At 37.6% G+C, this 13,428-nt stretch overlaps 2 protein-coding genes across 2 annotated transcripts; one reads left to right on the top strand and one right to left on the bottom strand.

The window, feature by feature from the left end:
• Nucleotides 1-230: 230 nt before the first annotated feature.
• MELLADRAFT_118018 (uncharacterized protein) lies at nt 231-2,555 on the bottom strand (the record flags this gene model as incomplete). Its single annotated transcript, XM_007416145.1, has 9 exons — nt 231-594; nt 714-1,082; nt 1,158-1,316; nt 1,391-1,549; nt 1,625-1,690; nt 1,775-1,834; nt 1,911-2,076; nt 2,177-2,222; nt 2,305-2,555. 9 exons carry the CDS (start codon nt 2,348-2,350, stop codon nt 505-507), a joined length of 1,161 nt encoding a protein of 386 aa, XP_007416207.1.
• Nucleotides 2,556-7,049: 4,494 nt separating this feature from the next.
• MELLADRAFT_118019 (uncharacterized protein) lies at nt 7,050-9,726 on the top strand (the record flags this gene model as incomplete). Its single annotated transcript, XM_007416115.1, has 7 exons — nt 7,050-7,170; nt 7,244-7,537; nt 7,942-8,170; nt 8,295-8,527; nt 8,601-8,673; nt 8,772-8,858; nt 8,944-9,726. 7 exons carry the CDS (start codon nt 7,141-7,143, stop codon nt 9,138-9,140), a joined length of 1,143 nt encoding a protein of 380 aa, XP_007416177.1.
• Nucleotides 9,727-13,428: the final 3,702 nt, after the last annotated feature.

A 13,428-nucleotide genomic window follows, 5' to 3' on the forward strand; every position in this document is an offset into this window, starting at 1 on the left:
GTGTATTGGACGGATTCAAACTGATGTTCCTGTTCAGACAATATTGTATCGAATTTATGTCAATGGGAACTCAAGTATGTAGAAGAGCAACTGTTACTCAAAAGTACGAGATATTGTGGTACATATCCGAATTGTATGAGAGATCATAAACATGCGGAGTTTATCTCGCTGCTAAGCCTAACATGGTGTGCACTTCACTCGAAGTTCGGAAGTAAGTTGTACGGTAATTTAAAAAAGCGTGGTGTCGAGTCACGTGCTTTTTGCTCAAGAGGAAATCCAAATGGTGATCAAGGTTTCCTGGCCAATTGATAGCAGGCTAGCCACCAACTCGGAGGGGTAAGAAAGAGTGATTCTCATTAAAATGATACCATCACCCAATTACAAATGCACACAGCGTAGAAGCTGCTTGATAGCTCAGGACAAATAAATTAAGTCGGACAAAAACAAAGCAAAATGGTAAAGATGAATCGAGAACCAATCACCAAAATACCGCGCGAGAGACATCTATTCTTCGTTAGAACGACGGACTTTCAAAAACCCATTGGAACCACCAAGAGGAAGGATATCAGTGAGTTGCCCAGCTGGTAGGGCGCTCTAAGATTCCAAGAGACCAGAGATGACCAAGACGGAAGGAGTAGATTGGGTCAGAATTCCATCGAGGTAAAATCATAGGTATGCAAGTAGAACTCAATGATAAATGCAATATGACTAACCGAGAGCAATCCTCTGGTGTAATGACTGCTGTGCTGTTTGGATTCGTGGCTTGTTGCATCAGTGACCTCACCGCTATCACCCGTCGGTGAGGCACCCATTCCAGGCATTCCAGACATTCCAGACATTCCAGACATTCCAGGGATACCAGGCATACCAGGCAGTCCAGGCAGTCCAGGCATACCACGGGCTCCACCCATACCGGGCATACCGAGCATTCCAGGTAGTTTGGGCTTTTTACTCAATCCACCCATCGGTGAAACGCCCATGCCACCGATCAATGGTAAGCCAGGCATTCCACCTATCATTGGTGCAGAACTCATTGGAGAAGTGGCAGAACCGGAATCGTATTCCTGAGTCTTGGAAGAGTGCTGAAGCAGATAAAATGATCCAGTCACACTCAGAGATCTACGCGAGTACAAAGGGTTAAAATATAGAGAACTCACGGAAGGTGCATATCCTTTGTGCTTCCCACTCTTTCTACCAGTCGGTGAAGCGTCCGTTCCATCCATTGATGGTGAGTCAGACGATTCATCTTCCTGGGGTGAATCACTCGTTGGCGAAGTGGCAGAATCGGAATCGGAATCCTCAGTCTTGGAAGAGTGCTGAAGCAGATAAATTATGTAGTCACACTCAGAGATCTACGCGAGTACAATGGGTCAAAATATAGAGAACTCACGGAAGGTGCGTATCCTTTGTGCTTCCCACTCTTTCCACCAGTCGGTGAAGCGTCCGTTCCATCCATTGATGGTGAGTCAGACGATTCATCTTCCTGGGGTGAATCACTCGTTGGCGAAGTGGCAGAATCGGAATCGTAATCCTCAGTCTTGGAAGAGTGCTGAAGCAGATAAAATGAGGTAGTTACACTCAGAGATCTACGCGTGTACCAAGAGTCAAAATATAGAGAACTCACGGAGGGTGTATATCCTCGCTTTAAAAGACTGCCTAAGAGGCCATCATCCTGCGACTCCTTCTTGACCTAGCGATATGAGATGCAAAGGAATATCAATATGATTGCAGTGCTCCATGGAAAGTGATGGAATGAAGATGAGCTTGAACTGACTTTGTGGGACGATTCGCGTGGGTCAGTGTCCACATCAACACTCAGAAGGCTATCGTCATTCTGCGTTTTATAGAGAAATTCAACATCAGGGTCGGGAACGATCAAAGTGCGAAAGAGTCAGAAAGATACTACTCACATGATCGGATGAGAGTAAACCTCTCTTCAACAACGCATCAGTGTCGTCGGTTTCATCACCTTCGTCGGTGTCATCAGCTTCATCGGCACCATCGGTTTCAGCTTCTTGACCACCAGTGAGATCAGTTGGGACGATGTTCCCAAGTAGACCCTCAGGGATAGTGGCCCTAAAAGATATGAAGGAAATACAAATGATCAATACCACTTCAGTCAGCATACATGATCAGCAATTCATCAGGTTTGGCACAAGAATGTTATGAAATTTACAATGAGCCAACATCAGGAATCATACCATCAGCTCCGGCTTGCGCAGCTGAGAGATAAAGGAAATAAAACAGATCAGTAATCGCATAATAAGACTTGGGAATTGTAGATTAAAGATAACAATTACGTACCAAGCGCGATAGCAATTGTGCAAAGGGTAATAAAGTAAGTATTCATAATTGAATTGATGAAATAAAAGGAATGGGGTTGTTTGGAAGTAAGAAGTATGAGTAACTATTGAAGGACTGGTCCGCGATGAGGGAAAGATAAAAGTGGTGAGGTCTTTGTATTTATACCCTCTCAATGACATCTAGCTCAACTTAGGCGGTCAATCTTGCTGGATCCATAGCTTGGTGAAAAGGCACAGGCTCTTAATTGGGGCGTGTATTGGTCGGATCAAATACGTATTTCCATAAGCGAGATGGCATAGCTATGAGCTTAGGCTATTGGGAAAAGATGACTCAATTCCGGGAGTTTACTATTTCTTCCCAGGAAAATAGCTAGACTTGTTAGGCATTTCCTTGCTCATGAGTCATTCGAAAGAAGATTGTAGGCAACATATTAATTCAAGCTATGGCTCTTTCGAATCTCAGTCCAGGAAGGTCTCTTAGTGCTTTGAAGGCAAGAAAAACAGTACAGCGGTCTGAATCTTCATATTAAAATGATGACACTGTCAAATCTCTGGTGATTCGAAAAATCTAAAAGGGATATGTGCGATGAATCTTACAACTTGAGCGATATATAGATCAGCGAAAAGGTCTTACGGAAAATATTCAGGTGAGACAATCTCCCAGTCAAAATTTTTCATTCGACTGAAACCGCTTTCAGTGAATCTCTGAGCTGGTGTGCAAAGTGGAGTTTGTTTTTAGAAATTCCTCATGGCTCATCATTGAATTTTGACGTCCTGGTCTTCTATCCTAATCAGAACGAAAATGAAACTGACATCATACTAATAGGGCAGATCCCGTTCAACTTCTATCAACTCATTCTACGTACACGCAAGACCTTGAGTTGAAGACTACCATGTTATCCTATCAGTTCATATCTAGTTCCAAGTTATGGAATACAACTGGGTCAATTAATCTTACAATCATCAAAGGCAAACGTTCTCTACAATGCAGTAGGAAATTCCGTGTAGTTCATACTTGGGTCGTCATGGATGTTTAAAGCAAAAGAAAGGGACATCTGATCTTAAAATTCCTATTTTACAAACCAGTTCTCACTTGATACTGAAAACTGCAAATCCACTCAAAGCCATGGATTTTGATTGTAGCCATCTCACCAAAGTTTGGGTGTCAATCTGTTCACTTATTCCTATTTATTTTGTCTTTCTACCTTTCGATGTGACCTTAGGTGTCTCTCTAGCTTATCAACCATATTGCATCCACTTCATGATAGTGAAAAGTTCTATCAAGCTCTGTGATCAATCATCATGTTCTGAATTATATGAAATCCGTCAATCTTGTTAGTGGTCTTCAAGACTGTTCCAAAGCCCTGGATTCTCACATGATCATCCAACACCTACACTTAAAGATGTTATCCTTTTCAGCTTTATTATCCCAATCAGTAATACCAAGCCTAATGCCTCATCAAGGAAAATTTTATCTGAACAAATAATCTGATAAAGTCACAAAAACCTATTTCTTTGCAAAAAAAAGGATAAGAATCAAACCAAAAAGAAATGTACTATTAAGTTTAATACATTGAATGATCAGTCTGGGTAGGATTATAGGATCTGAAACCAAATAATTATATTTGGAACAGAAATGAAAATATGTGTAATTAATTAAAACAAGTTCTTTGATGGAGTCAGAAGAAAACTTTTGATCTTGTACCACTTAAAATAACCAGATATTAATTGAATAAAACTTCTACAAAGGTTCAACTTATATTTAGTCCTAGTCTTAGAAAATGAAGGCACCATTATTTTGATTAAAAAAGATGTGAATGAAGAGAACAGTTTTGATTGATTATTCCAAATACGGCATTGGTAAGGAAGATTTGACTATTATACCTTTTCTTGTATACTTTACTTTGGGTTTTGGATCCCTAGATCTTTATGAATCTGATGACAAAAAGATCTAGGTTGATATGCATAATAATCATGGTCCTCAAACCTGTGCAAAAACCCTGTGCAAGCTCTGTGTCAGTTCTATTCATGCCTTGCACAGAATTTTCACAAAACTTGCACAAAGGTTTGCACAGGTTTAAGTACCATAAAGATTTGAACTCTATAATTGATTAAACCATCAGATTTGATAGGTTCTAGTATGAATATAGCTTTATGAAAGTGTTACATGAGTTATGGTCAGATTATATTGGGATAGATTGATATTCCAAGGAGATAGATGATCATGTATGTTTGATCATAAAGTATGAGTTTGTGTTTGAGTATTTTTTGATAGAATATGTTAAACTTCTTTCAGTTAATATATTGCTATTTTTTGAATGTGGAATCTTATGAAGGTATCTTTGGCTTCTTTAAGTTCCTATTATATATTTATTCACAAGTCTAAGAAATTGAGTTTAAGAAATTTGATCATGATCATTGATCTAAAAACAAAATGAGAGATTCTTGAAAACTTTAAAAGATTAGAGGATTGGATTATGAATATCTTTTTTTTTGATTTGATAAAACCAGATGAATATGTGGATATTTGTATTAGATCAACACTGAGAATGCTACAGCACGCTACCATATGTTTTGTGTGTAGCGTGGCTGTATGCAGTTAACAAGAATCTGACCTTTATGATAGTGTAGCTTGTCAAGTTACGCTACACTACAAGCTACTGTCGCTGATTTTTGTGCCTCTACACTACACTACAGGGCCAAAATTTGATTAGCTGGAGATTTCCTGGTACTCTGCATAGGGTAGCTAGACTTCATTCATGCTGATTCATGTTAGCTGTAGCTTAGAAGCATGTTTTTAGCTACACTATCTTACGTTATCAGCTACAGTTAGATTAGCTGCCTCAGTGTTGATTGGATGAAATGTGGTGTAGATTCAGTATCTAATATGAAAGTTTTATAAGAGTTTGGGCTCATTGGAAATGGTTTTTCTGATGACTAATTAGTAAGTGTAAGGACCAGCGTGGGAATGAGAGATGCAAGAGAAGGCTACGAGTGATCTGGTACTATAACTAGATTGCTAAGTGAGGAACAATGCCTGCTGCTCATGGGCGCCACGGCTATGCTCTACGTACATGTCATGTAAGTGTAAATACAGGTGTCACTAATGGGATCATAACAGTAAGTGATTGTAAAAGAAAAGCAAATAAAAGAGAATGTTTTGTTCACTCATTTCATAACCAGTCTTTTTGAAATCTTTTCAATTGGAATTAACACCGCGGGAATTAACTCGTTTGAAACCCGAATGAGTGAAATTTCGGTGTCCGGGTTCGAAATTTCCTCGAATCAAGAAACTCGTTCACAACTCGTTAGCAATAGGTTTGCCAATTTCCCTCGGGCTGTAGTAGTACTCTGTACTCTGCTGGCCCCGTGTATGTACAGTCACATGATACAACAACAAACCCTTTCACCATTCCTCACCTTCACCTTCATTTGTAAAGCCTTGATCAACCATGAAAGAAGAAAGGAGTTGGGTGGGGACATGATGAGGGGTGAGATACTTGAACGGTTGGAATTGGAGGTTTTGAAAGTGCTGTGTATGTGTATGTAGTATGTAGTGTACTCGAGGGAAATTGGCGAACGTAATGTTAACGAGTTGTGAACGAGTTTCTCGATTTGAGGAAATTTTGAACCCGGACACCAAAATTCCGCTCATTCGGGTTTCAAACAAGTTAATTCCTGCGGTGTAACTTCATGACCTATACTCACTGAAGAAAACTTTATTAATTGACTTCACATCCTTAGTCAAAGGTGAAAAAGCATAGATATTAAACATCACCTTTCAAAAAAACCATTGATGTACATAAGTTCATACTTGAGATCTTGTGGGTCTCAATTCTGAAAGTTAGAGAGGTTTCCTAATGAATTAGAAAACTGAAGTGACCAAGAAGTGAATTTGAAGCTTTGTGAGTAACAGTTGATGAATTTTGCTGAAACATACCATTACCTCTGTTTCTTCATTCTAGAACCAATTCATCATCTTTATCAGTAGTACTACTGCTTAAAGTGTGGTACCTGATTTGTTTTATTCCTCAAAGCTACAAAGTGATGAAAGAATGTGGTAAGAACTTGTAAAAGGAACTCTGGAGAGCTGGGTATGAAAGTGATGAGAGAAAGACTTCTTGAAACCTTCTCAGTGAGCCATTCCAGTGACTCAGAAGTCAAAATCAAATCAAACTCTTTTCAATAGTTGTGTTGCTTTTGTATTTTGTGAAGTTGTTGTTTTTGAAACTGATTGAGGAGTGTTGATGGTTAAAAGAAACAGAATGAGGTTTATAATCTTTTGAAAGGTCACAGAACCTAGGATGATAAATAATTCTGATCAAAACAAACCCACTAGCTTTTACAACTTGAGATGATGCAAGGGTCCAGAAGACACTTGAAAGTTGACCATGATTTATGAAAAAAGAGATAAAAGGTTTTAATGAATTTGAGTCAAAGATTGATATAATAACATGATTAAACTTGACCCTTTTTATTTTGGACGAATTTGAATTTGATGAAACAGCAAAGAATTGAATTGCGAATGTGGTATATAGTTTGTAAATACAGTTCAGTTTAAGATTCCAAGAATAGCCAAGAAACAGTTCAGAATCCAGACTTTCACAGCAATTGAGTTGAGTTGAATTTAAAATTAAAAATAAAAAAAAATAAAAAAAATAAAAAAAACAAAATCTAAATCCAATTCGAATCGTAACAAGATATCCCAATCACTTGAAACTCAAAACAATCACTCACTCACTCTCAACACAGCACAGCACAGCACAGCACAACTCATTCCAACCCAATCGAAAACCAAGTTCAACTTCAAAACCAAACAGCAACAATCCAACATCAGATGAACTTATCAGCTTTCATTCATCGTAATGTAATCCTCAACCACAACCACACTTATCATCCCAAACCCAATCCAAACTAACTAATGAATCCAATCCCAACAGACATTCTTTCTAATCCCAGAATCAAAACACGCCAGAGCATTTCTCCTAGTGACGATTATCGAATCATTTATCAATATCACCTTAGAAGCAATCATCATTGGAAGAACAGATTTATTAAAATCATTATTAGATGCTAAAGCTAGAACACCTTTAGCTGTTTATCTTGCGATCTTTATCTTGGCTCATCTTTTTCAATTGTTTTTGGCTCATGATGCTTTAAGACAAAAAAATACAATTCAACTTATTGGTTTGTGTTGGTTTAATTTGGCTTTCTTGGTTTATGCTGTCATTCAGGTTGGTGAAATCTCTTTTCTCGTTTTTGATGGTTTATTGGTTTGGTTGGGTTGGAACGAAGAAGGGGTTCATTAGGAAAAGGGTTTGGGTTGGTTTATTAAAATGGTCGTTATATTTGATCACATTATTATGCATCAGTCGGTTTGATCAAGATGAAGGATTTCAAAACACACTTCTTTTGGAATCAACACTTCAAAACCTTTAATTGAACTCATACAAACACTCATACTTCTCAACAATCAACAATTACGAAACGACTCACCAACCCAGACTCCGAATCATCAAACACATCCTATCTGACCCCATCCCTCCCAACCCTTTCAAAACCCCAACCAAAAACCTTCATCCACCATTTCTTCCTCATACTAATGTCCAAATGATTGTTTCTCCGTTTTCCGAAATAGGTACCTGAAATCAAAGAAATCGAAGAAGTAGGAAAACAAACCACACCGAACGAAGACCCCTCAAACGGATCATCTACAATCCTCTTACTAGCCATTCCAGCTGTCATTACGATTTCTGAATTAGGATTTATTTATTTACTTTGGTATTTGTTTAGAGAGTTTGGTTGGCAAGTTTATAAACAAATCGGAGCTGATCGTAGACTTAAAAGGATGTATTTCATTTATCAAAGTGAGTTGACCCCCCCCAAAAAAAAAAGAATCGATTCTGGTTTCTATTGTTAATTATCAACCCTAAAGAATTCAAAACCAATACTAACAATTTTTCTTTTCTTTTTTTTTTCGTTTCAATTCAGTTTTCATCTGTGTACTTAAATTTGATTATTTCTTTTTCTTTGCATTCTCATTACAATTAGTTTTATTAGTTCCATCTGTTAGTAATCTAGAAAAGATCTTAACGATCATTGCCTTACCCTTAACGTTGGTGTTATTAGTCTTGGGTTATATTAGTGTAAGAAAAGAATCAGATTGGAGTATGGTGTCTTTTCAGATCGGTTTGGTTTCTGGGGCTGGGTATTTTGTTTATAAAGTATGTCATCATTCTCGATTTCTTTTGGTTCTTGGTTTGGATGTTGATTTTTTTTTGGTTTGGGTTGGTTTAGCTTTTTAGGATTTGGCAGGGTAGAGATGATCCACTTTCTTATCAAAGTGTATTTAAATCTCTTACAGTGTTTTGTAAGTTTTTGTTTTTTTCTCTTGAATCATTTAGATTTTCAATTTCGAATTACTTATTGGTATCATGATTGGGTTTGGGATCTTTTTTTTTTCGAAAGCGGTTTCATGTTTGTTATACGCAATTGTGACTTCGATTATTGGAATAATTTGTTACAGAAACTTTGGAAACGGATTGAAAACTTCAAGTAAGCTTTTTCTCTTTTCCCCAACCCACCACGAAAAAAAGGGAAACCAAGTTAAGATTGAGTTTTTTTTGGGGGGAATTAAAAGTGAATCGAAGGAAAAACGGAGAGAATTTAGATTCATTAGGAATGCATTATAATCTAGATTCGACTTCTACAATCGATCAATCTAAATCTAATAAATCTTCAAGTAAACTACATTTACCTAGAAGACATCATGATCCCAATTCGGCAGCAGGGAATGGGGCAGTCGAATGGAGTGCAAATCGAATGTCAATTGATTAATTTAATTCTCTTTTTTTTTGCTTTTTTTCTTTTTTTCTTTTTTTTTGGTATATCACACTTTCATTACATATCTTCGTTTTTTTGTATATCCAGAAAAAAATCATTTCCGTTTTTTTGCTTTTTTCACTTTTTTTTTCACTTTTTTCACTTTTTTCACTTTTTTTCTTTTTCTTTACTTTTTTTCTTTACTTTTTGGACTATCGTTTTCATTTACATTTTCTTTTTGACTTTTTTTTGACTTTCTTAAAAAGTCGGTGACTGACTTTGAAACAAGAAAAAAAAGAATCCAATTTGTTTTCTGACTTTTTTTGGAACAAAAAAAACGATATTTGTTTACTCTTTTTTTTCTGTACATTCATGATTGTTTCTTTGTGTATATTTTTTTTGTTCTTTTTGGTTTTAAAACATTCTTTTTCTTTGATTTTTGAATTTTGATTTTTGATTGGATTGGTATGTTATTCTTTGGTTTTGGTTTTGTTTTGGTGTGATGTGTTGTTTTGATGTGATGATGTGATGTTGTGATTTTGATTTTGGTTTTGATTTCTTTTTGTTCTCATTTCATTTCATTTCAGTTTTTTTTTGCTCTTTTTTTTTCTATTGTATAGAAAAGTAAAAAAAGAGAGAATTAGAAATATATAAACACACAAACATACAAACATGGAAAACAAAAGAGAAAACCAAACATCAATATATTTCAAACATGGAAAAGTTAGAAAACATCAATGTGTCTTTTTTTTTGGTTATGGGTTAGATTTTTTTCTTGAAGTGGGTGTGGTGTAGTTGCTAGTGTAGGCTTAGGCTCAAGGCAGGTGAAAAGGAAAAGAAATCATCTAGGGTGCATTCATTTAAGCAATTTCTGGTGAAAAATCACATTCTGCAAAATTTAAAGTGTTTGTTTGGTGGTGCATGTTTCATTTTTGGATTAAAAAATTTCAGTAATTCCTCAAGTGAACACGCCCTGAGAATAGGTTTTCTTCTTTGTTGGACTTGTAGTCTGTTTATAACTGTGACACAATGAGTCTTTCACAAGTAGGTATATCTGGTGCACTACAGTCAAGCACAAGATCACAAACATGTAAGTTGATTGTGATCATAAGGAAATAAAGCTTTGAATGAATGTTGATTTCACAACATATTCACACAGATAATTAGACAAAGAAAGAAACAAGATTTGAAGTACATAGAGTCAAGCATGAGATCACAAACACATAAGTTATGGATTGTGATCATAAGGAAATAAAGCTTTGAATAGATGAAGCTCTAAGCTAAGTGCTGGATCATAGGAGACTTTATAGGACAACAGAATATAGAGATGAGAGAGTCATATGAGCACATAGTAAGTTATTATGAAATAAGAAAAGATGGAAACATAACATGAAAACCCTGATCTGCAACACATACTCAAATAAGCCATTTAGCAAAATTTTCAATAAATGTGAATTTGAAAAGACCACATAATGTATTACATAATAACACTAACTGCCAATAGGGTGATTTCAACATGATGAGCAATTAGCTTCCCCAGCTCACCACTGCCGGCATATTTGGCTCGGAGACAAACGTCTGAGGAGTCCTCGGACGGCGCCCCCAAGGAAAAGGGCACCCAAGGGCTAATTCCGAGGCAAATGTTGACCCTGGCCGTTGCCTCGGATTGGATCCTTGGATGGCCGTTAACTCGGAGTCAGAATCCGAGGAATACTCGGATTTTTGGCTCCGAGCCAAATATGCTGGCTGTGCACATATGAAGAGGATAAGTGTTGAGGTTGGGTGAAGTGGGCTCAGTCAACACTGCAACCGCTACGCTCCGCTCAGGTCAATCTCACTACGCACAATATCACTCTTTTTTATTTTTTTTCTTACTTTGGTGTGCATAGTGCAACATCAGTGTGCGGCGCACAATGCTATATTGCGGCGCTCATCACTACAAAAGACCTGAAAATTCTAAAAAAACCCATAAAAAAGCGACTCGAGCCCCAGCTCCAAGCGGAGCAATATGCTCCGCTCAGGACTTTCCTATCCTCAGAGCGCGGTGCACAGCCTCTGCTCTGGGTAGCGGAGGTTTGAGCGGATGCCAAAACCGCTTGGCTCACACTCATTCGAGCAGAGTGGTTGCGGTATTGGCTCACTTCCCTTGAGTAACACAATTAAACATCCTACATATTCCATTCATAACAATTGTGAGTTCGTAGCTAGCTGGCTATATGATCAACATGTTGGGATATTAATAACAGAAATGAATGACAAAAATTCATTGACCAAACTGATTGTTCATTGTAGTCCTTATTGATGTTTTTCAGTGCAAGTCTTTTGTGAGCAGGTATATTTGGTGCATTACATAGGGTAATTTTGACATGATGGGGCAATTAGCTTCACCAGCTTACTTATGAAGTGGACAAGTGTGAAGGTTTGGTGAAGTGCACTCAGCTCCCTTTGGTTCAGTTTATGTAAGTAGCACAATCAAGTTCCTTCCCCCACCAATTCTCTTGTCCCATCAAGAAATCAACAAGTCCAATCAACACCATCCTCTTTAGTCCCAGTTTTCTTTATTCTTCTGTAGAGCTGTACCATTTTTTCTCACTTGTCCAAGGTGCCTATGTAGTCTTCTTCTCTTTTTGGTTAGTCTATCTATTGTTTGATCGCTTACTGCAAAGTTGCTGTTGCCAATACAGTCAAACCCTTCTAAAGCCATACCCCTTGGTGGAAAGGCAAGCCTATGGCTATAGAGGGGTTATGTCTTTGTTGGGGAACCCCTCTATAGGCATACATTCATAGCTATACATTGAAAACCCTCTAAAGGCATGAAAGACACGGCTTTAGAGGGTGGTCTCCCTACAACCATAGAGAATATCCCTCTAAAGACATGAACAACATTGCTTTAGAGGGTTGTCTGAGCAGGAAGAGACAGGAACATAGATTCAGTTCCCAGATTGTGTGATGTAAGGTGAATTTGCTTCGTCAAACAGTATGACCACTATGCCATAGTTCTCTGGTGGTGGTGGTGAACTATGATCTTGATAAGTCATGGTGTGTATCTGATTGGTGCAACAATACTCAGGAGCAAGACTTTAAGGATTCATACCTCCCTATTGACCACTTTTCTATGGCTTTACACACCGTGACCTTGTGGCAGTTGCCCAACAACGAGCGCACACGGACTGCCTTTGAGGTACAAAGGCGACTTGTGTGCGCTCCTCAACAAGCAAACACCACACGGACATGGTGACATTGAAAAGATAGATTGTTTTCTGAATTCTGGGTATGGGTTAATGCGTTAGGCAGAAACTATGGGATTTTATCAAATTTTGGCACCTCCCAGCTTGGGAGAACCAAAAAACCATGCCTATAGACGGGTGAAGGCTTCAGAGGGGTACAGCTTTAGAAGGGTTTGACTGTATATTGTCACAAATGATTAAACAGGTCTTATCTGGTCATATGTTTGTTATGCCTTCTGCAGGTTCAAAATAATGAGTGCTCTTCATAGAATTGCAATCAGATAGCCTCCTTCTTTGTGGGTTGAATCCCACAATATACATTCAATTTCACAAAGGTTGTCAAATTTTAATTAGCCCAAGTGGCTAAGTAGCCTGCATAGAGGAGGCTAATAACATCAGGGAAGCACCTGCAGAATGTAAGTTTGTTGCTGCTGAGCCAACCTAGTGATATAAGATCATGATCATCATAAACATGAAGGAAAATTGACAAAAAAATAATCAGAACACACACCATCTATATCAACAAGGTCAATAGGTCGACTGGTTTGTTTATAACATCTACACTCAGGTTTATCATCTAGGTATGATGCATAAGTTTTCCAATTCTGAGTATGACACTCACTGTAAACATCATTCAACTTCCCCAATTTGGCAGAGGAAAATGATTAATAGTACAGTTTTTCATAAAAGAATCTAATACTGCACACCTGGGCCATTTCACCCACACTACATATGTGCAGCAAGCTAAGTCAATAGTTGTCTATCATGTACATACAGGTCTGCTCAGTTTTTTGCCCATCAGAATAAATAAATCACATGTTATACCACATGTAACTTTTTCAACTTTGAATTTTTTTTCCCAAAAATTCACTACATATAATTCTGTAGCTGCTCAGGCAATATTGTTGAAGCTATGTCTTAGTAACAGAAAGTGTGTTACATGCAGTTGAGTTGATGAGATCACACCAAAACATTGAGTCAGTGTATGTAGTCAATCTTTTGGAAGCTTTTTTCAATCTGAAAGAAGTTACAGCATGTATTACATATGAATAACTTGTCCTGATGAGCAGATAACT

This window comes from Melampsora larici-populina (genome assembly GCF_000204055.1).
Source record: "Melampsora larici-populina 98AG31 unplaced genomic scaffold MELLAscaffold_57, whole genome shotgun sequence".
Classification (NCBI taxonomy): Eukaryota; Fungi; Basidiomycota; class Pucciniomycetes; order Pucciniales; family Melampsoraceae; genus Melampsora; species Melampsora laricis-populina.